The 26,544-nt window shown below is 53.2% G+C and overlaps 1 protein-coding gene across 1 annotated transcript in view; it reads right to left on the bottom strand.

Annotated features, from left to right (window-relative positions):
- Positions 1 to 6,132: 6,132 nt before the first annotated feature.
- The window catches only part of PTGIS (prostaglandin I2 synthase), a 39,424-nt gene continuing 19,012 nt past the window's right edge, over positions 6,133 to 26,544 (bottom strand). The window contains exons 6-10 of the mRNA XM_045833410.1: positions 19,554 to 19,735; positions 13,976 to 14,144; positions 12,755 to 12,936; positions 11,290 to 11,441; positions 6,133 to 8,452 (exon numbers count right to left, since the gene is read on the bottom strand). Of these exons, the coding sequence (XP_045689366.1) occupies positions 8,308 to 8,452; positions 11,290 to 11,441; positions 12,755 to 12,936; positions 13,976 to 14,144; positions 19,554 to 19,735 (830 nt within the window). The 3' untranslated portion in view covers positions 6,133 to 8,307. The remainder of the gene's footprint in view (positions 8,453 to 11,289; positions 11,442 to 12,754; positions 12,937 to 13,975; positions 14,145 to 19,553; positions 19,736 to 26,544) is intronic.

Here is a 26,544-nt window from a genome sequence, read left to right as displayed (position 1 = left end):
CTCAGGCCTCTGAGACTTCCCCGAAGCTGAGCGAGGGCAAGTTGGCGCAATTCATCCATGTAAATACAAGTGAACCCCCCCTCTACATTGTGCTGGCAAGAGACGTGTCCATTTGAAGTCAGATTTTTTTTCTTGGACTCCATAATGCCAGCCATTACTTATTTATAATCCCACCGAGTGTCCTACTCAGGTTTCTCGACACTCTGGGCACGGAGCAAGACTAATTAATCCCCACTTCCCTCTCCTCCGTGGACCCCTGGGAGGGAATAATTGCTTTATGAGGGAGGGTATCGGGGGACCCAAAGGCTCAAGGGAAATCATTGACGTCTCTAAGTGGAAGTCACTCAGGACCACTGCCCTTTGCTGCGGTCTTACCCAAAGTTCCGGCAGCCCCAGGGGTGTTTCCATCAGCCTGGACTTCAGTCTCCTTGCCCATCTCTCTTCTTGCCACACCCCATAATAATCATCATAATCATGGGGGAAATTGGGTTAGAGAGAGTCTGCCTTCTACAGTCGCTGGGAGGACTAATGAGATAATGCATATGAAGTGCTTAGCACCGTGCCTAACACCAGTAAATACATATTAATGTTAACAGTGGTGGCACAATACTAACAAGCAATAATAGCAGCTCGTGTTGATTGAATAGTTACTACATACTAATATTAATACTAGGTACTGTACTAAAGGCTTTGCATGTGTCTGACATTATTTAAAATTGTATCTAGCTTTCTTACCCTTGGGCTGAATATTCTAATATAAAGAGGACCCATTAGCTGTTGGGTGTTACTTGAGTGACCAGATGTCTGATTCTAGCGCCTGTTCTGTGCTGGTCTGCCTGCCTGCTCATCCACCCAGCCATCCATTCACCCATCCATACACTCAGCCACCAAACTCTCCAAACTACACGCCCACCCAGTCATCTGCCCACTCACCCGCTGATCCATGCACTCACCACGCACTCATCTTTCTTCCCATTCATTCACATATTCTAACCACTAACCATCTTTCTACCCACTCAGTCACCCACCTACTACTTCTCCATCCGTCTATCCATCCATCCATTCATCCATATATCATTCATCTTGTCACTGACCTATCTATCTACCCCTTCGTCAGCCATCCATATACCCATCCATATACCCAATCACCTGCCAATCAACTGACTCACCCACTCACCCACCCATGCATCTATCTATCTACTCATTTACCCCCCCACCCAGTCACTCATCCACCCCAAATACCCATGCATTTATCCACCCCTTATCTACCCACTCCCCTATCCATCCACCCACCCACCCACCCACCTGCCCAGCTGCCCTTGAATCCATTCACTCACTTGGCCATCACCTAACATTTTTGAGTGTTTACTGCCTGTAATGTTCTGTGCTAAGCCTTGAAATGGTCTGTTGGGCTCCCTCCCTGGGAGGAAATGTGGCTGCCGCCAGAGGGTCCCGCGGAGGGACATAGGTAAACCTGCATGTAGTCCATTGAGCCCTTTTGCGGCCTGGACTTTGCCAAAGCCATTAATTCCCAGGGTTAGCGGCCAAACAGTGATGAAATGCAGGCGAGGATGGACCAGGGCACGGGCTTCCAGCAGAGCAATTAGAGGTAAACGAATACGTCTTCCCCGCAGAGGAGGCTGGGAACTCCAAGACAGGATGGAAAAGGAGTGACTCAGCAAAAGGAAGGAATTGAAGCCATGTAGATCGAGAGCTAAGTAACTGATTCTCCTAAGACAAGATTTCATTAAAATCCAGCGGTTCAGTCTTCGGGGACTGATGTCTCTCCTGCCTCCCCTCTGTCGCCCTTGTCCCCCACTGCCTGATCTCACCTGTTTCCTCGCTGATCTCCCTCCCTCAGTTGTATCCTGGCTCGAACCCGACCTCCCCCAGCTACCAGCAGGACCTGTGAAGGCGCAAGGCTGAGCCCCACTGTGCTCCCCAGCCAGAGAGACCACACAGGGAGGCCACTGGGAGAGTGAGAAGAAGCCCTGAGACTACGCAGAGAGACAGAGTGACCCGGCCACTCCAGCGTTCCAGCTGAGCACAGCCTGTTCGTCCGCCCCAGCAGACACCGTCTTTGATGTTGCAGGCTTCCCTCCGACCCTGGCGTCTGACTGCAGCTACCTGAGAGCTGCCCCAAGTGAGACCAGCAGAAGAACTGTCCAGCCAAGTCCCCGTCAACCCACAAAACCATGAGAAACTATAAAAATAATGTCATTTGCGGGGGAGGGGGGGATGCGTTTGTTACACAGCTACAGATAACTGATACAGAGTCTTTGCTCAGGCCGCTTCCACTGCTTAGAATGCTTCCCTGACCCCAACCATCCTTTTTCCCACACAGTGAACTCCTATTCACCCTTTAATTTTTTAAAAATTATTTTTAGAGAGAGAAGAAAGAGATGGGGAGAAACATCAACTGGATGCCTCTTGCGTGCCCCCTACCAGAGGTCTGGACCACAATCTAGGCACGTGCCCTGACTGGGAGTTGAACTGGCAACCTTTCGGTTCACGGGTCGGCACTCAATCCACTGGGCTACACCAGGCAGCACTCCAATCACCTTTCAAAACCCAGATCCAGTGTCACTTTTCCTGCCTCTTCATGGTCTGTCTGGGTCAGATGCTATTTCCTCGGGGAAACTGTATTATGAGGCCACCTGAGGATATTCATTTTCCCATCTCCTCCATTGGCTTTGAATGACAATATTAATGCACTTAAAGCTCACAAAAAGCTTATGAGGGAGATGTTATTATTATCCATTATCCCTATTTTATGGGTGCAGCGGCTGGGACGCAGAGAGATGCCCCAGATCACCCTGGTATTTTGTGGCTCAGCAGACATTCAAACCAGGCAGAGCCTGTGCTCAGAACCACCAGGGTACATGGCCTCTCATTAGAGTCTAAACAGTAATGACAGTTATTACCCCTGTTACCCCATGTAACACAAAACCCACACACACGTGACTCCAGGTCTGTCACAGGAGCAGCTCCCAGGCCCCAGGATTCTTGGTTATTTCTCTGGGATTGTCTTACCCTCATGATCACAGGATGGCTGCCATGGCCCCCTTCTCACATGACGACTCCAAGATGAGGAGGAAGATGGAGCTTCTCTCACACTTTCGAAGCTCCCCCCAGACTTCCCCAACCACCTCATTGGCCTGCACTGGGTCACATGACCACCACCAGCCCAATCACTGGCGAGAGAGGCTTGAGACGTATTGCTGGACTGATTAGGAGGTTGGGCCTATTTGGGCTGAGCACATGGCTGCCTATATTGGAAGGGTTATTTTAGCAAAGAGGTTGGGGGTTTGGTTCTTGGCCCGGAGATGAGCATTTTTCCCCACAGTGGGCAGCCCTCGGAACACCTGAAATAAAGGCACACAGACATCCTGATCATTGCAAGGGTCCACTGCCCCAGGTGTGCAAAGTGGGTGCACCGGCCTTGTCCCTCCCAGGCCACCCCGAGGCCCCAGGGGCGGTTCCCAAGGTGACAGGACAGCACCCTGCCCGCTCTCCCCAGTCATCACCCTCCTTCCCTGCAGACACACCCTCTGGATCACATCTCAAATGGCCTCGGTTCCCAAACACCAGTGCATTAAAGGTGTTCGAAGGTTCGTCGGTCCACCACGGAATGAGAAAAATAGGGACGATGGAACGAGGATCTTAAAAAGCTAAATTGATTGCATTGAAAGGAAAGCTGCTGTTGACTTTCCTGCTTAAACCCTCTAATGGCTTCCCGGAGCACTTAGAATGGGAGCAGGCCGCCTGCCCCGGCTGCCAAGGCGCGCCCCACGCACATCTCTTGCCACTCCTCGCGGGCCCCAGCCTCCCGGCCGCCCTGTTTCTCAGGCTCACCAAGCCCTTTGCCACTGTAGGGCCTCTGCACGTGCTGTTTCTTTTCCCTGGAACGTTCTTGACCTGGTTCTTCTCCAGGCTGGCTACTTTTTATTCAAGCCTCAGCTCACCTGTCGTTTCCTTGGAGAGAGGTCCTCCCTAACCATCTCCAAGGCCATGGCTACCTCCACCTCCATGTCTCCTCCGCATCCCACTGTGCTGTTTGCTTGTCTTCAGGGTCCCCTCGGTGCCCGACACCGAGTTCACCTTGACTCGCTTCTGTGTCGCGTCGTCTGTTCTGTGTGCGGGTAACATCTGTGAGCGCGGGGACCTCCCTGGACGGTTGCAGTCTCCTCCTGCCCGTCTCCCCGCTTCCTGCCCGCCCCTCCACCGCCCATTCTTCACACACACACAGTGGGAGGGATCCTGCTCAAATTCAAGTCAGATCACGTCCCTCCTCCACCCAGAACCCTCCATGGCTCCTAGCCGCACTGGCCTCCTCCCTGTTCCTGGAAAACGCCTGAGAGCTTCCTAACGCAGGGCCTTTGCACCTGCTGTTCCTTCTTTCTGGAACGTTCTTGCCTCGGATGCCCACATGGTTTGCTCCTTCTAGTCTCTGTTCAAGGTCACTTCAGAGAGGTCGTCCCTGCCGCCCTACTCAGAATTGCAATTCCCCACCCCCTTTCCCGCCTTTATTCTTCTCTATGGGACTTACTATCATGACATATTTTATACTTCATTTTATTTACCTAGCTGATGAGGATGATTTTTTTAAAAAATAAGATATATACTGATTTCTTTTTTTTAAGATTTTATTTATTTATTTTTAGAGAGGGAAGGGAGGGAGAAAGAGAGAGAGAGAAACATCAATGTGCGGTTGCTGGGGGCCGTGGCCTGCAACCCAGGCATGTGCCCTGATTGGGAATCGAACCTGCGACACTTTGGTTTGCAGCCCGAGCTCAATCCACTGAACTATGCCAGCCAGGGCTAAGACAGCCTTTTTGCTTTGGGATTGTGAGCCTCCACCCTGGCGGCCCCTCCATGGGTCCCCTGTCCCTCTCTGCCACCAGGAGGACCAGCGATGGGAACGGTGTCAGGGGGCAAGGGGTCCTGCACTTGAATCCTGCATGTACTACTTCCTAGGCACCTGACCTCTGGCAAGCCGCTTCTCCTCTCCGCCCCTCAGCAACTTCCGCTGCCGTACCAATGGAGAAAACGATGCTCGCCTGGGAGGCGCGGCCTTGTCCCCAGGGCCCTGCCCCAGAGCTGGGCATGGGGAAGGGGCTCCAGGCTACCGTCCCAGCAGCTAACGCTGCCACTCCCCACGCTGCTGGCTCTCCCAATCCGAGTCACGCTCGGAGGCAGTTCCACAAACAAGGATGACTTCGTGTATTTCGGCACGTTTCTGCTCGACAATATTACAGGAAAATAGAGCTCGTTTAAACAGCAAGGCGTCACAATCCCTGCTACTCCCAAAACACTCTTTATTAAAAAACACACACACACACATCGAAATCAATGACTTCTGGCAAGACACTTCAACTCTCATCCGGAGAATGGGCAGGTGGGGTGTCGCCCGCTGGGCGTGCTGGGGGCCCACTGGTGGTCGAAGGCCCCGGGTGGCTCTCGGAGCAGGCGGAATGCGCAGGTGACCCACGTGGTGAGCTGCCCGGTCCTTCTCCTGTCCTTTTCACCCAGTGACTGTCAAGGAGAAAGTCTCAGGGTGGTGCTGGCCTGGCTTGAACGCCACACTCGAATACTTGCTTGTCTCATTTTGTGACCGAGAAGTGACAGGTCTCAGGCTCTGAGCCTTGGTGACACCAGCACGGGGACCCCAGTCACTGTATTTTTGACAATGAGCAGTCCATGCAGTCTGTGAATGGTAGTGATCAAAATAAAGGTTCCCTTTTCAAACAACTATAAGTTTAAAAAAAACACACAAGTCTGTTTAAAGGAAAATATCTGGTCAACAACAGCATAAAACGTAGCAAAGACAGTATGAATGATGATGTTAAGGAGACACTTCATTGGGTCCACCTAAGAATGTCTTTAACACAGGTCCTGCAGTCTTGGGATCCGAAAGTGAAGTATGGAGAAATGCAATGGCGTCCGGGTACCTTCCTAACCAACCTGTAGCAAGGAGCTAACCCACTCAGCTCTCCGTCTTTTTTTATCTTTTAAAAAAAGAAGATAAGGAAAGCAAAGAAAAAGAAAGAGGAAAACAAAGGAAGGCTTAAGTCGCTGTCTGCTAAACCGCACTTTAAGATCTCTGCTACCAGCTGGAGCTGCCTCGGGGGGGAGAATTGTCTCTTCCTAATGACTGTGGCTGCAAGGAGGTGAGCCACCTGTACAGGAAATGGGCCCTTTTGTGAACACAGGTGAGAATCTAGTCTCAGTGACAAAGGATCCCTGATTTGGAAGAGGAGAGTCATAAGGGCTTTCCCCCGCCACCCCAGGGTAGCAGCCCCGCGAAGAAACCTTCCTGCTGCTATTTCTGCTGGCCGGCCTTCTTCCTTCGCTGCCAAGCCAGGATGAGGCAGCTGAGGGTTGCCATGGAAACCGGCTCCATCCTCCCACTGAAAGCCGCCAGCCCTGATTTCCTGCGGAGTTAAGAAGCAGGCGGCAGCAGGGGTCACCCATGCGTGAAGATGGGTTTCCCTGGGGATATCCCGCCTCCTGCCAATCACAGTATCTGTCTGGGAATCCTGGGGGCGCCTGGAAGCTGAGAGCTAGGGAAGCCCCCAAGCCCCAGTGCTGCTCCAGGAAGAGACTAATGCCTGAAACATTCAGAGATCTCAGGCTCTCTCTCCTCCTTCAGCTAAAGCTAAAGGGACCCAGCTGTATGCACGTACGTGTGTCTGCATCTCATGAGATGCATCCACCCATGGGTGCCTCTGGCTCTGATGCCAAACAGAACTGTCCCTCCACCACCCGCCCCCTTGAGCCCGGGGATGCATTTGCTACTGGGACAATAAGTCTGCTGAGTTCCACCAGCTGATGAGCTGGGTGACCCCGGCAGCCACTGCACCTCTCTGAGCCTGTTTCCTCGTCGACAAAAAGGGCACAACCACCCCCTCTTTGCAGAGATGCTGTGAGAAGCAGAAACGCTATGTCCGCTGCGCCTGCCATGGGCATTTGGAGAGTCCTCAGTAAACAGAGCCTAATATTAATAACACTATCATCATCAAGGTTTCTAGGCTGGGCAACTTTTCTCTTTGAACTGCTTTTCCCCCTAAATCAATATAAAGGCAAGTTTTCATCATTGATCTGCTTGTTCAAAGGGTGGTGCATGCAGGAAGATGGACCCGTGGGCCCAGGACCAGCAGAAAGGTTCCCACCATCTCCTAAAAGGTCACTTGGAAGAGTTAAAACAGGGTTCTCAAACCCAAATGCATTCATGGGCCAGGAGGTACAGGGAATGGAGAGAGGAGCAGAAAGAAAAAAATTCCTCCAAGTAGAAACGCTGGTGAGCCAGCGCACACAAGTCCCGGATCTGGGAGGCGGCCAATGGGTGCCTTTGGGGATACAGGCCCAGGGTGCCCAGGTCGTCCACGTTTTCAAGAGACACTGACACTCTGGATCAACTCTCCCAAAGAGGGTAGGAAAACAACCGACGGACAATAGTTTCTGAGCGTAGGCCGAACCAAACAGGCCTGCAGACGGTGCTCACAGCTGGCGCTTCTGAGCCAGAATGCAGGAACCCAAAGGCTCCTCTGCCTTTGGCTTGCCCAGTCCAACGGGCCTGGTTGCCTCCTTCCGTCCGCACCATCCCCTGGGGCCTGTGTCTTTGTCCTATTCCCGACTGGAGTCTCAGCACTGGCAAAGCCTGTCCCACCTGGAGCCCACGGCCCCAGAACAGCGAGCTGTACTGCTGCGAGCCCAGTGTCTGCAGGAAGCTCACGACCTGACTCTTGGCTGCGCCAGCCTCGGGGAAACCCTCCTGCATTCCCTCACGACTCAGTGTGAACGGAGAGACGAGGGGACTGGAAACGGGTCTGCTAAGGACTCCTTTGGCGGCAGTGAGTTCCATAATTTGGGGATGAGCTTATTGCATGGGACACACTGCTAGGTCCCAGCTGGCCTTTTCACAGCCAGCAGCTGCTCTGAGTGGTTAAGGCCTCAGCCACACCACTGTCAAGGACTAGGATGGCGGCCCCTCTGGGAGTCGGGGGAACGGCAATCAGGGCTCCTGTTTGTCCTCTCTGCCCTAGCTTTTGTGGGTGTCACAAGGTGAGAGGAGGAAGGTGAGCTGGGAGCAGAAAGAGCCTCATTAAACCTTCTCTCGGCTTCCTTTCTCCCCCCTCCCCTGGATCAGCCTTCCAGGAACAAAAGCAGGAAAGTGCGAAAGCTGGAGCCATCGGGGATTCGAAGCTCTGCGCCCAGGCCAGATGCGGACACAGGAAGTTGGGCGATCAGCCGGGTGCGGGCTGGGTGGGGGTGAGCAGCGCGTGGAGCCCCGGCTGCCCCCGGAACTCACGGCCGGATGCGGTAACGGATGGGCACGTCGTGTTCTGGCTGCATCAGCCCGAAGCCATACCTGCTGAGGTCAAACTCTGGGATCTCCACATCCGGGCTGACCAGCTCCAGGTCAAAGTGCATCAGCACAAGGACCACGAATCTGCAAAGAGACGGCATTGACAGTGTGAAGGAGAGGAGGCGCGGTGGGGGGGCACAGGAGGGGGACGCATGTTCAGAATACGGCAGGACGGCAGTGGCTTCCTCTGGAGTCTGGCCCCAGCTCTCACTGGGGGAAAAGGGCGAGAAGGAGAGCGAGAGAGCGGAGCACAGGTGGCCCAGGAGCTCCTACACGAGGGCTGGTCCCGGCTGACAGGCTGTGAGCAGAGGTACGTCTGTCAAGTTCACACCAAAGCATTTTGGAGCAGGGGCTGGACTCCCAGCTCTCCTTTCCTCCTGGCAGCCGTGTGGGCCTCGTGTTGAGATGGAAAGAGGCTGAGTCTCTGCATGGAGGGGAGGTGACCCCCCCAAACCCACAGCCCATGTGTGAGTGGGGACGAAGCCTTTGGTGTCACAAGCCAGAGACCGGGATCGTTTGGCACGGCAAAGCCCAGCTTCCCCTGATTAGTGTGAACAATGACTCTCCCTGACTCCCCTCCGGACCCACCCATCTTCCCTCGCCCAGAGCCCTGGGACCCCCGGTGCCTGCCGTGGTCAGGGCTGCTGCGGAACCCCAGGCTGCCTTTGCGAGGGTAGAAAGAGGCAGCCCTCCCTGGAGACATTGGACCGAGTCTGTGGGAAAACTGCCGGGAGGGACCAGCTTCGCGAGAAGGAGCACTCTTGACTGCCATCTCCTGGCAATGCGTCGCGGTAAGGAAACGCACCGTGTGTATGATGTAATCGGTGTGTTGGTACAGGCGGCGGCTGCCCTGCCGGATGTTCGCTGCTCCCCGCCCACCTGCCTGGTCTCACTTAGCACCACCTGTGTCAGGAAGGGTGCGCACGGGATCTTCACCTACTCTGTCCCCCCCCACTGCCCCCACAAATGAGAGCCAGGTGCCCAGTGTGGGCCAGAGCGCACGGCCAGGATTCTTGAATCTTAATGAATGAGGAAGAGGAAAGAGGACAGAGCAAAGTCCGCGCTCTAGACGGGAGAGCTGGGCTCTGCCTCTTAAGGAAACACGTGAGCCTCATCGAGTTTCTTTCCCACTCTGGGCCTCAGTTTCTCCGTCTGGTCAAAGAAGCTCAAAAAGGTGGGCTGTATCCCTTCCGGCTCTGAAGCGGTAGGATGCTAGTGGGTGAGTTTATGCAGCGTGGGGGCCCTGGACCCGCACCTGGATTTGCATCCGGGTACCTCCACTCACCAGGTGAGTGACCTGGCAAATGATTTGACCTCAGTGTTAGACTGACACCTACCTAGTGGGGTTGTCATGACAATTAAGTCGGATAAAAAGAACAACAAATGAGCTAACTTGCTGATATACTATGTGTTAGACACTGTGCTAAATATTTAGCATCCATTATCTCTCTGGCCCATCCGGAAGCTTTAGGAACCAGGAGCTCCAGTCGGCTCTGCTGTGACACTTGTTTTGAAGCCCTGAGTTTGTTCCAAGGTGGCTGATGTAATAGGGAATGAGTGAAGCTTAATGCAAACTTCTCGTCAGTTTATGGACACTTTGATCGTCAAGAAACACAAGCAGAATGCAAAAGCCTGCCCCCAGCTGAGCAGAGCTGAGCAGGAGCTCACAAAATGCACACACACGCCTAAACTCTATCCACCAACGGCCTCAGTCCACGGTGCGGGCGTGCGCGTGTGGGGGTTATGCACCACACCAGCCATATCAGCCCCCGGTTTCAGATCACCCTCCTCCCACTCTTCACAGTAGCTCGCAGCTGCAACCCACCATCCACTTCCACTGCGAACTTCAGGTCATTTTAAGAATAAAGCACCATATTTACTGTAGCGCTCGGATATTTCTTAACCATTTAACATGTGTCAGCCTGTACTACCATTGTTTCCCTAGGTTTTTATCTCTTTCTTCCCGGGTCACTGATGTGGTGGTTTCTGACTGCTGGGCCCTGGCCCCCCTACCCTTGTTCCCACCACCCCCGTGGTGTTCAACGCCTGAGTTCTCACGGCCCAGTGATTGTCTGGAACGCTCGTGAGGCGTTAGAGCAGAGCCGGCGGTCTGATGATCTCCATTCTACTGCTGGAAAAAGACCGAGGCCGAGAGGTTAATGCAGTGCGTCCGTTCACTCAGCACACGGCCTGCATGTTAATAGTGGCGACACTAGTAATTACAATAATAACTCATGTGCATTGCGTGCCGACCATGAGCCAGGCAGTGGGTTAAGTTTAGGAAGATCCCTTTCCTTTGTCCTGACACCCCCGGGAGGCAGTATGACCAGTACCCCATTTTACAGTTGAGGAAACAGGGCCACAGAAGGTCACCCAACTTACGATGGCACAGGGGCTGGACAGAGGGGCATGGCGGATGTTCTAACCCTGGGTCCCGCCGGTTACTGATCCGGGGGCCAAGGCTCTTGGGGTGGAGGGAGGAGAATGAAGAAGGCCTTAGAAGCACCAAAGGGCATGAGGACCCTGGGCCAGCCCCTGCCCAGAGGCTCTGAGCCGCACCGCAGAGGCAGACAGACGGCCACGGTCAGCTGCACAGACGCCATGTCTGGAATGCTGCGAGTCTGACATCTGGACGCTAGGCTTGCAGGAAGAACCTGTTGCCAGATCTGATTATTTCAAAGGAAATCAGAAAGCTGGTTTTTTTTTTTTACATGAGCTCTTCTGATTCTTACAAGTTAGTACTCGTTTTTAAAAACACAAATAAGTAGATTTGCAGGCAAGACACGGCTCAGCGGCTGCCCGTAGGAAACCTCTGCCTGCCGTAACCCTCCCCCTGGCTGGCCTCGCTGCCTCTGGAGAGAGGGGCGCGTGCCCACCAGGCAGAGCAGGAGCCTCCCCTCCCCCAGCCCCCCGACACTCACTGTTTGATGCTGCTGGTGGCGTAGCCCCTGCCCAGGCACTGGTTGTGCCCGGCTCCCCAGGGCAGGCTGCAGTTCTTCAGCCGCTTCCCGTCCTTGTAGAAGTCTCTCTTCTCCGACCCGTCGGGGTTCAGGAACCGGTTGTATCTGAACACCTGCGAGGGGAAGCAGGTCCGTGTCTGACTCCACCCCCACGACACTCATGCACGGAGAAAGGCTATGAGGATGTTCACGGCGGTCTTGTTTACAAGAGGAAAAAAAAACACAGGAAACTATATAAAGGGCAATGAAGAGGGGACTGGTTAAAAAATTAACCAGCTATTTAGAAGGCTGGGCTTGGTCTGGGTGTGCTGACACAGAAAAAAAATTTTTAAGATTTTATTTACTTATTTATTTTTAGAGAGAAAGGGAGGGAGGAAGAGAGGGAGAGGAACATCAACATGCGGTTGTCTCTCACATGCCCCACACTGGGGGGAGCTGGCCTGCAACCCAGGCGTGTGCCCTGACTGGGAATTGAACCAGTGACCTTTTTGGTTCACAGGCCGGCACTCAATCCACTGAGCCACACCAGCCAGGGCAGAATTTTTAAGACTATTAGAGTGAAAAAAGCAAGTTTGGGGATAGCATGCTTTGTATGACCCTATTCACACGCCTATCCATTCACATGTGTGTGAGCGTGTGTATGTCTCTAAAGGCATCCAAATAGTTTCAAGGACACGCTCCCACCCCTTGTTAGGGAACTCTGTAGAACTGGAGAGGAAGGGAAAGAAGGAAAATCCTGTCTTTAAATATATGTCTATATATTTCTATTTTATAAGTGTACGTTACTTTTGTAATTTAAAGAAATTATTTTTAAAAAGAGAATGCCAATTTGGCTCATTGCGCCGTGGTAAGGGGAGAACCGTGTCTGAGAACAGGACCTGGCACAGGGTCCGTGCCCGGTGGCTGGACCAGTGGGTGGACTGACGGGGGAAAGGGTTGTGGGTGGGGGCGTGGATGGATGGATGGAGGATGGACAGATGTATCAATGAACAGATGGGTGGATAAACTGATGGATGGATAGACGAGCATACAGAAAGAACAGTACCGGGCATACAGTACGCACTCAAATCTATTAGAAATGGTGCAAGTTTCCCCTCCTAAAGTCCAGGAAGAGGGAAAAGGGTTGAGAAGCTGGCATGATAACGTTCTGAAAACAGGAAAACCACTCGGCTATCGTTTAAAAAGCATTCACCCTGTGCCAGGCACGCTGAAGGCCTTCCGTACACGATCTCATTCAATCTTCCTGACAACCCGGTGAGGCAGGTGCCGTTATGAGGTTTACTTCACAGGGGAGGAAACAGAGACAGAGACAGGTGAAGTCGCCTGGACGAGGTCCCACAGCAAAGAGCCGAGCAAGGATGCCACTCAGACCTGGCTGACCTGGAAGTCACTGCTTTCTCCCCACGGTCCCTGCGATGCCACTCACCTCTGGGTCTGTGTAGACCTCCGGGTCCTTCTGGGGACTCAGGAATGGAAAGAGGAGGAGGCGGTCACCGCGTCGCAGGGCGAATTCCCGCCCGTCCGCCATGGGCAGGGCCAGGTCCACCACGACCTCTCGGGTGATGAAGGGCGCGGCCGTGAGCCTGAGGCTCTCACTCAGCACGCTGTCTGCACCGGGCAGGGACAGGGAAGGGTCAGCAGCTGTCCTCTTAGCCACCCAAATGCCACCCTGGCTCTCACTTTACAGGGGAAGATGAGGAGGCTCAGAAGGGGAGCGTGACGTGCCCACCATTCCACAGGGAGGCCGAGGAGGCCACCTCGTGAGGTGTGATTGTGGTGGACTGTCAGAGACCTTAGGAGGGCCATTGCTACGGTTCCCTCGGAGACCTTAGATGGGTGGATTTGGGTCCGATCCCGAGAGAAGCTGTGCGGACAGCAGGGAGGATGGAGATTATCAGAGGAGACAAGGCAGAGAGCAGGGCCGTTAATATTCATTGTTTCTGCCTGCCCAGCATACATGCCCCTTCTGGAAAGAGCCCCCTGATTTCCCTCTAGGGGCCACCCCTCTCCTACGGATCAGGGGTTGGGCTATTGGTTCCACTATCGACTCCTGGGATCAGGCTGTGTCATGATTGGCCAATCAGAGCATCCCAACCCTCTGAGCCCCAACTGGGTCAAGATGAGCCTATGACCCTCAAAGAGAGCCAAGGAGACACACTGCTGGGACTTTGGGTAGGAATGCTGCAGAGAGGCGCACCCTCGTGGGCCAAGAGCACATTGGCTTGGAGCTTCTGGTGCCCATCTTACCAGCCTGAGACTGGAGCTGACCCAGCAGACAGCGAGGCTGGGAGATGGAGAAAGACTGAGTTCCGATGGCCTTGTTAGAGCACCTGGATCCACCTGTACCTGAAGCTAGATACCTCTGGACTTTCTAGTTACTTGCCCCAAATAAAGTCTTTTTTCCCCCCTTTAGCCAGCATAAGTTAGGGGTTTTTTTGCCATTTGCAACCAAAAATCTCCTACTGAGACTATGAACAGCTGAGACAGAGGCATGGAGACGCTAGGTCTAAGAAGGGAGGAGGCTCACGGGGACCTTAGACCCCAGGACACTGGTGGAACCGGGACGATGGGCGCTCACGTAGGGCAAGGCTCAGGGGGCCACGGTGACCCAGGCTTTGGGGCCATCTGCAGAGTCTGACCGGCTCACCGAGCACAGGCATGCTGTCCAAAACCTTCGGCGGGAGGGTGGCCGTCTGCGAGACAGGCGGCTCTGCTCGGCGGAGGACTTGCTCGAGCTCTCCACGGACGGCGGCCAGGGCCTCGGGGTTCTTGAGGAGGAAGAGCAGAAGCCAGAAGGCAGCCGGACCCATGTTGCCCTGCAGTGAGGAAGAGCCCCTGTGCAGCATCTCGAGGACAAGGCTGGGGCGAGAGCTGCCTGGTCCACGCCACGGATGCAGCCCTGGCTGAGGCCGGGGTCTGGGGGGAGGGGGAGCAGGAGGCCTGAGTCCCCACCCCTGCCAAACACCGAGGCATGGCCTCTGTCTGTCTTCAGCCTCACAACATGGCCGAGAACTGCGCTGTGGTTTTGGCAGAGTCCAACGGCTACCACCTCAAGGCCGTTCCTGGCATCCCCGACCTTGAGCAAAATCACTGGTATGAGGTTGCATAGGCGATCTTCATAGCTAACCAGCAAAACAGTGTTAATAACAGCAACAAGGTGTGCCAATCTGGGATGACTTAACATCTGAGGACAATTGTACCCTTGGCCCCAATTCTTTACCCCTCCAAGGGCATCCACCCCCTTACCATTAACTGACTTTGCACCGGCCCCCATTAAAGAGGAGTGCATTTCCCCGCCCCTTGGATTTGGCCTCAGTCATGTGACTTGCTCTGGCCAATAGAATGAGGCGGGATTGACAGAACAGCAGTTCTAAGTCTAGGCCTCAAGAGACCTTGTGCATTTCCACTTGCCTGCCTAGTCCACTGGTCCCAAGGAAGGTGGGGGGGCGGGGGACACATGGGACAGAGTGCACTGTCCAGCTGGGCCCCATCTACACCAGCTGCCTCGCAGCGGGCCCATAGACGTGTGAGTTCAATAAAGGCGCATCAGTGTCTGCCGCTGAGTTTTTGTGGTTGTTTGTTGTATAACAACAGCACATTGGTACAACACCTCACACATTTGCTTTAAAAAATGTGAGTAACTGTGTACATATAAAGCAAAGCAGCAGCAATGATCAATGATGACTGTGGAAACTATGAATGTCTTGAACGAAAGTTATCTGAAACTTCCCATTAGCTGAATAATTAGGAAAAAAGACTTTTCCCTTGGCTGAACATTTTCATGCCCGCATATCCAGCCTGTGGCTGAAATGTGTACGGGGTCCCTTTAAATGAGGCCTGGGCGAACACCCACTAACCTCACCTGGGGGGAAGATTCTCGTCCTGCCATAAATGACTGTCCCAGCCAGTCGTAACAATGGAATATTCAACAGCCACTAAATACCACGTTTACCCAGTAACCGTATCACAGACCTAACTGCGCGCGGACGAGAAGTTATTTGTACAAGGGTGTTTACCGCAGTGCTGCTGATGTACTGGCGAGATTGAAAGCCAGCTCCGTGGCTATCAAAGAGATAAATGGTGATCCGCCCTGCGGATGATACAGGAAGTCGCTGCACAGACGCCAGCCCCGTGGATACTGATTCGGACCGGACCCAGGGCGCACCGGAGCATGCGAACGGCGAGACGCAGAGCGGTGCTCGGCATGCCCCTGGGGGTGTCTGTTTGAAGAGCACAGGTGTGCCGAAGCACAGACCCTCTAGGGGACTCAGGCAGCTGGTAACTGAGGGCGGGAGGGTAGGGAAGGGAGGTGGGGCCTGGCTCCTCACTGCCCTCGTCTTTTTCAACTGCTTGGACTTTAAAAACAATGTATTACTTTTAAGCAAAACAAAAGTGGGTGATTTTTTATAGGGATCTGCAAGGTCACGCAGAAGTACCTATGACACAATATTAGGTCATATTAAAAGTGGGATTTAAAGAGCTGCATGGTCTTAACCGCTGAAGAAAAACATACAGAAAAGTCAGTAAACAAACGCACCAGAGCATCAGTGAGGGTGAAACGGATTTCCTGTCCTCTCTTCCTCTCCAGCTACCGTGATGGTTTCAGTGGGGCCCCTCCTTGGGGCCACGCTCCCCTGTTCCGTTTCCTTGCTGAGTGTGCACCATTATCACACCTTTCACTGAAGAGGAAAACTAGGACCGTGGTCCTAGTCTCTACCCACGGTCCACCTAGCAGAGGCTCCTTGGTATTTGTCGAATAAACATCTGTGTCCCTTTAGGGTGGGGCCTGCAAGTCAGCCTGCAAGGCAGACAGGCTGGCAGAGCCCTGAACTGGGACCAGGCAGAGCTGGGTTCAAATCCCAGCTCCCCACGTCCTGTCACTCCAGACAAGTCAGTCATGTTCTCCTCTGGGTCTTAGAACTTCCCTTTTGCCGAAATAACAATATGCCGACTTCCGGGGCAGCCGCAAGGGTCCACTGAGACTGGATGCTAGCGACCCCCACGTGCTGGCCACAGAGTAGGCTCTCAGAAGAGGTCTCTCCCTCCCTCCGGCCCCTCCCCCCGGCCTGAGAACAGGCGGGGACCCGGGACTCCCTCTGAGGTTTCCTCCAGCACCTCGGGTCCGGCGGAGACACGCAAGGTCAGTTGCTGCTCATCACTTAAATAGCCAGGGGAATGCAGGTGATAAATAATTCAGCTTTGGGTTAACTCGGTGCCAAGGCCACTTCCTCTTGCCAGGATGGCCCGATGGGGGCCGCGGCTCATTAATTACCAAGCAGGAGCGGAACACGAGGCCACTCACTTGTCTCTGCTTTCGGGAAAAAGCTGGGGCAAGTTAGGGAGGTGACAAGGACTGCCTTCCACTCCACTGCACAGACGTGCGTGGGTGTGGACACACATGTGTGTGCACGCACACGTGCTGTGTGATCGATCGCACAACCATAGAGGACGCTGAGTCCGATGCCCTGGAAGTGCAGCTTTCTCCGCTGGGGCCCCGCCTCACTCACCCAGGAGGACACTCTGGCCTGGCCGCAGTGCCCCCCTGAGGCCATAGTCCAAGGCCCAGGGAGGGGCGGTGTTGGGGTGCGAAGGGGGGCACGCCTGTGCCGGGATGGGCCTGCGGGGACTCTCCTCCTCTGCCCACCCCGACCCACGTTCCCTGAGACCCGGCCTCTTCTCCCGCCTGGACCTTCAGCTTCAGGCCACTGCTCCTCCTCCAGGTCCCTGGGTGCGGGAGCCTCCCGCTGACCCCTGCACCGGCCAATTCTAGGCTTTGCAGCTCTGGATTCATGGAGCCTTTGTGAGGACCCTATGTCTGTAAAGTACCCAACAGGATGGCTGGCACGCGGCATGTATGAGATCGCTTCCGAAAAGATTATTCGTGCCTCCACTCGGACCTGACAATAGCAATCCCAAGTGCCCTTTGTCAACCCCTCGGAATACTTTCCGATCTGACCTCTGGAGGGCGCTCCCTCCCGACTCCCTTTTACCCCCCAGGCCCCTCCTCCTCTGTCCTCTTTGCTGTCTCCCCCTCATCTTCTCCTCCCCCAAACGGGAGAGGCCAGAGCTTGGGCCCCTTCCCCACCCACTCCCACCCCGGTGGTCTCCAGCCCAGCGGTGCCCACTCCGTGTCTACACTCACAGCCCCGAACAGACGTCTCCAGCTCGGACCTTAACCTTGGACTCCGGACTCTTTTCTTTAGATGCTACCCTCCCCCCATTCTCCATCTCCAATTCGGCACACCCAAAACCAAACCCCCGGTTTCTTCCCCCGCACTCGCTGCTTCCACCATCCACCTCGCCCAGTAACTACAGCGTCCCTCTGCCCACCGCTCAGGCCACACCCAGAGCATCCTTGTTCACACCCGCTCCCCGGCCCCCGCCCACAGCCATCCTGCTGGCTCCACCTGGAAACACGCCCAGAGTCCCGCCACCGTCCCCTCTGCCCCTGGTCTAGCACCATCCTCTCTTGCCTGGTGACTGCAGTGGCCTCCTCCCTGGTCTCCCTGCCTGCACTCCGCCCCCGCCACGACCTACAGAGTTCCCAGCAACGCAGCCAGAAGGACCCCTCTCGAGAAGAAGACAGGCCATGCTGGCCCTCTGCTCAGAGCCTTCAGAGGGTTCCCATCTCAGAGGAAAAGCCGAAGTCCTCCCCATGGCCCCCAGGGCCCGGAGTGGTCAGGCCCCTCTGCCCCGCCATCCCCGCCCCACCTCAGGGCCTTTGCACGTGCTGCTGCCCCGCCTGGATGTCCTCCTCCTATACACCTGCGTGGCTGCTCCCGCACTTCCTTCCAGTTTCTGCTCAGATATCAGCTACCTGGCGAGGCCTCCCTTGACCGCCCTATCTAAAGTGGGCCCTCCCCACACCCCTCTGCGAACCCCTCCCCAGCTTTATGGGTGCTCCACCGAACATCCCCTCTAGGACGCTTTACACGCTTGTTTGTGGACAGTCCGTCTTCTCCCACCAGGACACCAGCTCTGCCAGGGCGGGGGTCTTGGATCTGCTCTCTGCTCTACAACCAGCTTCTGCAACGGTGCCCGGCGCTCAGGGGGCCCTCACTAGATGTTTGTGAAATGCATTTATTGAGCTCTCGTTACCTGCCAAGCACAGATATCCCTCCTTCTCATCCTTTTATCCTTTCCACCGCACCTTGAGAAAGGCGCCGCCACCTCCATTTTAAAGACGAGTAAACTGAGGCACCGAGAGTGAAGCGACCGACTTGCCAGGAAACAGCGGGTCACTCCCAGAGCCCGGGCCCGAAACCACTGGGCTGCAGCACAGCACCTTGGCCGCGCTCTCGAGACCTGTGATCTCCAAGGGTCTCCCCACCTGCCTGCGCTCTGGATGCTGCCAATGACTCAACCTCAGAGGATGTCCTGTCCCCAGCTCCTGGGCAGCTTTCCTGGCCCTGCCACGGGCTGCTCCCCGGACTTCCTGTCACTCAAGCCCCCAGGCCAGCATCCAATTGTGCTGACGGAGGTCATTTCCGCAAGGGGTTCTGGAGAGAGTTTGGAGCTCCAATCTCTGCCCATAAATGTGCTGCTAGGCACTAATGGGGCCCCGCTGCTGATCAAACCCGGCCCCCGGCCCTTGCCAGCCCTCTGCCTACAGGGACAGTTAATGGCTCCGAGAGAAGACTAAAAATAAGTTGTGCGTCGATGGGAGAGGAATTACCCTGAAATGTCAGCCTGAGCCACGGTCACAACTGAGGCGGGGCCAGGAGAAGGCGGGGCCCTGGGGCTGGGTGAGGGCAGGAGCCGGGCCCGGGGAGGCGGCACCCTCAGCCCCGCTTCCTCTGCCCCCAGTGCCGGGCCCCTTCCTGAACCCACGGGCGGGCGCTGTCTCCTGGGTGTTTCCAGAATCTATCCGCATCCTCGTCCCTCCCGTGGCCCTGCCACCAGTGTCTCCTCATTGTGTCCCTCTTCTGCCCTTGCTCCCCAGATCCTGTCCCTCCTTTGCACCCCGGACTCCAGACTCACCCAGAGAAACCCCAAGTCTTCCCTTACCAGGACTCATGGGCCCTTTGTGACCTCTTCCCGCAGCCCCACGCCCCCTCCTCACTCCGCTTCACAGAGGATCCTGTTCACGATGCTCTTTCCCAGTGAAGGAAGTCAGGGGACTGGGCCTGCGTGCACAGCCTGTGCGCACAGCCCAGACCCACACTCACAAACGCACACACTCATGTGTGCACACCCACACACCCACACCTGCACGCCGTGCCCACCTGTGTGGCCCAGAGCTGCAGCAGCAGCGCCCGCGCCCGCATCTCCTCTGACACACCCATCTCCTCCAGGTGCAGCAGGTAACTGTCCAGCCAGCTGCTGCGGTGGGCCCGGGTGGCCAGCCTGGCCGGGGACAACAGCTTCCACAGGCGACCTTTCGCACTGCATGCGCGGTCCTTGTCTGCTGCAGGAACAGAGCACGGAGGGTGCGGGTTACAGACCCGTGCCCAGCCCAGGGCCGCTCAGCCCTGACCTCCCGTGAGGCCAAGGGTCTTCTGGGCGTCACTCCCTGGGGGTGGGCAGTTCCTGAGGGAAGGAGGCTACAGGGAAGCCCTTTACAAGTTGACTCATGTATTGTCTGTCTCGCCCCCAGAGAACAGGGGCGAGGGGACTTGTCTGTTTTATTCACCTCTGTGTCCCCAGCAACTGGCCCACAGTAGGTGCTCAATGAACACGTGTTACATGGACGGTGGTTGTTTACCCTGCAGGGGAGGGAACACGAAACACACCAAGCAGCATTCCCCAGACTCAGCCCAGCTCCATTCGGAGTCCCCAGAAATGAACGAACTGCCATCAAGAAGGGACAGAGCTCTCAAACTGAACTGCCCCCCGGGAAGGGGGTAGAGTGAAGGAGGGAGGAGGGCCAGGGGGGAGCTGTGGGGGGCAGAGGGTCAGGGGTGGCCTCGATGCAGCTCCAGCAATTGGCCCCCGGGACCGATCTGTCCCCAGCCAGGGAGCTTAGCACATAAGCAAGAAGTGTGTAATCACTGCGCAGGTCACACCAGCAACTCGAAGGCTCAACTCCGGCCCAGGAATCGCCAATTTGCGATCACTGTCAAATAAGCCTCGGCCTGCTCTGCTCTGGAAAACCGGTGAGACGCGCCCACGAGGGCGGGCCGCCGGGGGGACGCAGCCAGGTGGGCACTGGTCAAACACTGTGTGCGCGCTACAAGACGATGCTGTATTCACACAGATGCGTGCGACTATAAGGTTCGGTTTTCCCTAGATCGCCCCGTGGAAGAGTGGGCGTTACTCGGGATCACTACGAAATCCCCAAGTTCTAGGAACTCTCTCGTGGACTTTTTAAATGTGTGTGAGCCAGAAAACAGTGTTTCAGGAAGACCCACCCACCCAGTGGTTCTCAGCCCAGCCGCATACTACAGGGTACTTAAGAGGGCGTAAAATAAACATCTTTTTAAAGTATATTAGTTACATTTTCAAATAGCATGCAGTGAGCCCGATTGCTGATCTGAAATGCATTATTTTCCTGTGTTTCCCAACTTTTCAGGCACTGGAGGACCACCCGGGTGCTTGTGAATCCCCTGCCCAGGTCCCACCGTAGGCCACTGTCGTCAGAATCTCTGGGGACCGGCCCAGGCTCGGGCAGATTTGGATCAGGGGAGTGCAGAGTGCAGGTGGCGTCGCCGCCGCCTCCACCGATGCCAGTTCTGGGCGCCTGCAAAAGTCACCGGGTGCGACAGTTCTGAAAAGGAGGCCCGGGAATTCAGCACAGACTAACAATGACTGGCATTCCTTGAGCTCGGACGGCGCCGCTGCAGGTATTGCTGTAAATATTACTGTAAATGCTGCTTTTAAGGAGGACTCGACAGAGCAATGGCCTGTGAAAGACAACCGACAGAGGGGGAGAAACTATTTGCACATCACCTATCCGATAGGGTCTAGTACCCAGAATATATTAAAAACTCCTGTAACTCAACAAGAACAATACCCCCCCCCCCCAAAAAAAACCCTAAAATGGACAAAGGGCTTGAACGGACATTTCCCCAGGGATGATGTACGAATGGCCAACAAGCACAGGAAAAGGTGCTCAACGCCACGACTCATTAGGGAAACGCCCATCAAAACCACAGTGAGGGACCATCTCCTGCCCCTTAAGAAGGCTAGTATCCAAAAATAAAGCTAAATAACAAGCAAGGATGTAGAAAAACCGGAGGAACCCTGCATGTTGCTGGTGAGAATGCAGAACAGTGGGGCCACCGTGGGAAAGTGTGGCAGGTCCTCAAAAAGATACAGATAGAACCGCCGTTGACCCCAGCAACCCCACTCCCGGCTGTGTGCACCAGAGAGCTAACAGGACCTCAGACAGACGCTTGAACACTCGTATAGTTCATAGTAGCACTGTTAGCAGCAAATAAAGGTGGAAGCAATCCGGGTGGCAGCCAACAGATGTATAGCTGAACAAAATGCAGTATCTCCATATAGTGGACTATTACTCAGCCTTAAAAAAGGAAATGCTGACACAGGCTGCAACACGGATGAACCGTGCAAACCTTATGCTTAGTGAAATAAGCCAGACACGAGGAGAAATATAGTATAATTCACTTATATGAGATACCCAGCAAATTCAAAGCGACAGAAAGTAGAATAAAAAGTTACCAGGGCCCTGGTTGGCATAGCTCAGTGGCTTGAGCGTGGGCTGCGAACCAAAGTGTTGCAGGTTTGATTCTCAGCCAGGGTACATGCCTGGGTTGCAGGTCATGACCCCCAGCAACCGCACATTGATGTTTCTCTCTCTCTCTCTTTCTCCCTCCATTCCCTCTCTAAAAATAAATAAATAAAATCTTAAAAAAAAGTTACCAGGGGCTGAGGGAGAGGGAGATGGTGGTTACTGTTTACTGGATACAAAGCTTCTGTTTGGGACGATGAGAAATTTCTGCTAACAGATAACGATATAGTTACACAACATTGTGAATGGGCTTATTGCCACTGAATTGTATACTTAAAAGTGGTTAAAATAGTAAACTTTATAGTTTGTATATGTGGCCACCGTTAAACAGAGAGAAGTATGTGAATGTCATTTGGCAAATGAGCCAAAGATGGTGTTGTATAATAATAATAATAAAAAAGGACTAGCAAAAAATTAAAAATTTAGCGCAGTGATTTGATCCTCAAATCAATCCCCATTTGTAGAGAGAGCCCTTGGAACAGCACGGGGCATGCACCACACACGAGACAGAGTCGTTGCTGCTCTACGTATGTCGTGAGGAAAAAGCGAAGTGCCCAGAAGAGTGTGTCTGGGATGCATTCACGGAAAAAAGAGAATGATTAAGAACACAGTCACTTTGCTTGCATTTGCATACAGGAACTCTGGAAGGTTCCATGTGAAACTGATAAAACCAGCCAACTGGGGAGGGAGAGTGAGAACTGGGTGGGAGACACTATGATGAGAAAGCGGGGGAGACATTTCACTACCATGATTTTCTATTTCCAATGGACGAACCACATAAAATATAGTCAAAGCCTGGCAATGCCCACACTCCCCCCAACCCCCACCAGAGACAGTTTCCAGAGAAAAGACCACAGTGTCGCAGATTCTGAGATTCAGTGAGTTCACTCCGAGTCTCGTACGGACGATACTGGAGTGAAGAAGAGGGACCTGGGAAGCTGAGCCTGGCGGTTCAGCCACCTGGTGGGCGAGATGCTGGCATCGAGGGTGGAGTCTGAATAGAATCATTGCCCGAAATGAAAGTGTAAGAAGAAGGCAAAAGTTCACATTGCATGTGAGCTTAACAACAGATGTTCAGCAAAATCAGTGAGGGGAAAGTTCAACTTCATTTCCGTTCTTAATTATTTCTATATTTTGGGTTGGCCAAAAAAAACCCCAAAAAACAAAAAAACAAACCAAAACAATACCTTCCCACCAGGAAAACAGGGGCTGGCTGTATATTTGGATCGCAGTATAATCTGGGCTTGCGCCGTGTTTCAACGCGCGGGGAATGGTCTAGAACCGCTCTGTGCAATAAGGCAGCCACAGGCCAACCACGGTGACGGGGCCTTTAAAACGTGGCTTGCCCAGACCGGGACACGCTGGGAGTCAAAGTTTTAGCACGAGTAACGAAATGTAAATGATGTCACTAATAATTTTTATATCGATGACATGCTGAAATGCTGATTTAATTTTAGATCTACTGAGCTGAAGAAAATGTATTATTAAAATGGATTTCATCTCCTTTTTAAAAGCGTCTAGCAGAACAGTTAAAGATAACTCTGTGGCTTGCATTCAAGGAACGGCAGTGTTCTAGAAAGACAACACCAAACTGATAACAACAGTCACCTTGGGAGGAGAATTTCCCTTTTCTGTGATATTTAGCTTTTTTTTTTAATAAGACACAGGTGAGCCCAGATAAGAGCTGGAGCTCTGGGCCTGAGCACCTGGCCTTGGACCAGTCACCTTCCCTCTCAGCACCTCAGTCTGCTCACCTGTGAAATGGGATGGTAGGAGCCCCCACCCCGCAGGGTTATGCGGAGATCGACTGCGTTAACATACAACACACAAAAAGTGATACCTGCAGTAGTCCCAATAAACATCAGGTATATTACTACATAGTGCTTAATGAATGCCAGCAAATTATTAGTCCAAGGAGAGTGCATTCACGTATTGATTATTTCTATGATTAAGAAATAATGATACAAGCCCTGGCTGGCGTAGCTCAGTGGATTGAGCGCAGACTGTGAACCAAAGCGTCGCAGGTTCGATTCCCAGTCAGGGTACATGCCTGGGTTGCAGGCCACGGCCCCCAGCAATCGCACATTGATATTTCTCTCTCTCTCTCTTTCTCCCTCCCTTCCCTCTCTAAAAATAAATAAAAATAAAATCTTAAAAAAAAAGAAATAATGATACATTGCTCTGCCCCTTCCTAGAAGGATGATCTTGGGCAAACCACTGTGTATCCCTGAGTCTCAGTTTCCCCATCTGTAAAATGGGGGCACCCTGGCTCACAGGATCATTAGGAGGATATAAAAAGAACTTACACAGCCCTGACTGGCGAGGGTCAGTTGGTTGAGCTTAGTCCCGTGAAGGGCAAGATCACCGGTTGGGTTCCTGGTCAGGGCACATGCCTGGGCTGTGGGCCAGGTCCCCAGCTGGGTGCATGTAAGAGGCAGTCGACTGATGTTTCTCTCCCTCTCTTTTTCCCTCCCTTCCCCCCTCTCTAAAAATAAATAAATAAAATCTTTATTAAAAAAGACCTTATACAGAACATGCTTGATACAGGTAGGGGTCTGGTAAATCCCTTGCTATATTCCAGCCACTGTTATAAGGTATGTATTATTTCAGCCACAGTTTAAGGACTCAAAGCTGTGAATCAGAACTTCTGGGCCCATGTGGCTGGTCATAGGATTCGATGCAGCAGAAGCAGGTTCAAATCCCAGACCTCCCATGCTGTGTGGAAGTGGTTAAGGCCGCATCTACCTCTGTTGCTCACTCTCCCCATCTGTAGAAAGAGGGTTTTTCTTAGGAAGTGCCTCTGTCCGCTGGAGACCTGGGGGCACAGAAAGGCCCCCTTGGGGAGACAGGCCTTTCAAGTCTGCATTCTCCTGCCCTGGCAGATGTGACTTAGGGGGTTGAGCACCAACCTGCAAACCAACAGGTCGCTGGTTCAATTCCCAGTCAGGGCACAGGCCTGGGTTGCGGGTTAGGCCCCCAGTAGGGTGTGCACGAGAAGCAATCACACACAGATGTTTCTCTCCCTCTCTTCCTCTCTCCCTTCCCTTCTGTCTTAAATAAATAAATAAATAAATAAAATCTTTTTTTAAAAAAGTCTGTGTTCTCCCTTTAAAATGAATTAGGTTTATGTATTAGACTCTCTGATTCTTTAGTATAAGAATGTCTATTCCCCCAAAACAAAAGTCAAATGAAATAGCCTCCCTACACAGTAATCAGTAAAACGAATGTTCTAGAAAGAAGCAGTTAGCTTAGCTTGGGGCTTTATTTAACTGTCCCTGCCCTCAATGCCCTACTGTAAGAGAAACACCAGACTCAATGGTCTGAGGGTCAGTTTTCTTTTAAATATATTTATATTTTGTTACAGCATAGGAGATATGCATGTACATGGTAAAATAATAATAATAAATATAATAATAAAAGAAATTCTAAAAGTTCAAACGGGTATACCATGAAAGTAAGTTTCTCTTCAGCCCATCTAAGCTTTCCCGGAAGCAAAAATCTGTGCATGTTCTCACCTTTTAAAACACGTGGATGTTAACTAAGCTTCTCCTAGTAATCATTTCACAAAGTATGTAAATCAAGTCAGGTACACCTCACACAGGACGTATGGCAGTTATATCTCAATAAAACTAGAAAAAAATAAAAAGAAAAATAAACAGCACAACATACCCACTGTCCACACCTTTTTCAGAACGGTGGGTTTCGTCCTGCAGCGATCCATCCCCTTCTGTGAATGCGTCATTTATTTCACCAGCCCTCGCGGTGGGCATGTAGGCTGTTTCTAGTGTTTGCCATTACACGCAACATGGCAGGGAAGATCTTGGTGTGTCTGTAGACATGTGCAAGCATGTCTGTGGGACAGTTTTTAGCAATCGAAGTTCAGGATTCGAAGAACGTGCATTTTATATGTTGATAGGGACAGCTTTGCCCTACAGCCTCCTGCTCGGAACTGAGAAACCTTTCCCAACATTGCCACCTGCTGCCTGTCCTGGGAAGTGCAGCCTTCCTTTAACCAGCCCAGGTCTGCTCCCAGAAGGACCGAGGGCCCCCCTCCGCATCTACCCAGCCTCCAGGGGAGCGTCAGAGTGGAGCAAAGGGCAATGCAGAAACCACTCTCTTCTGGAGAAGCCGTCGGGGCTGGAGTGTGCCAGGTGATTTATGCACAGCATTTTGCAAATCAAATGGGCTACGTTTCCATTTTGCTGGCTGTGCTGCCCACCAGCTGTAGCTGTGTCTATGACAAGGGACCTCTCTGAGCCTCAATTTCTTTACCTGCCAAGTGGGTATAATGACACCAAACCTCCAACATTGACGGCAGGAGTCAGCAAGATAATGATTTGCCTCTAAAAAGACGTTCAGAGACACGAAGAGACAACTGACAGAGGAAAAGCAAATGGCTGGGAAAACATAAAAACACATTTCATCTCTGTTGCCAGGGAAATAAATGCCTATGAAGCCACAGGCCCTTTTCCACCCATCGGATTGGCAGGGAGTTAAAGGCTGATAACTGCTTGTTGAGAAGGTTG

Source organism: Phyllostomus hastatus, unplaced genomic scaffold, assembly GCF_019186645.2.
Source record: "Phyllostomus hastatus isolate PE091 unplaced genomic scaffold, TTU_PhHast_1.1 phas_contig_17, whole genome shotgun sequence".
NCBI classification, from domain to species: domain Eukaryota; kingdom Metazoa; phylum Chordata; class Mammalia; order Chiroptera; family Phyllostomidae; genus Phyllostomus; species Phyllostomus hastatus.
This window is presented reverse-complemented; position numbering and strand designations above follow the sequence as displayed.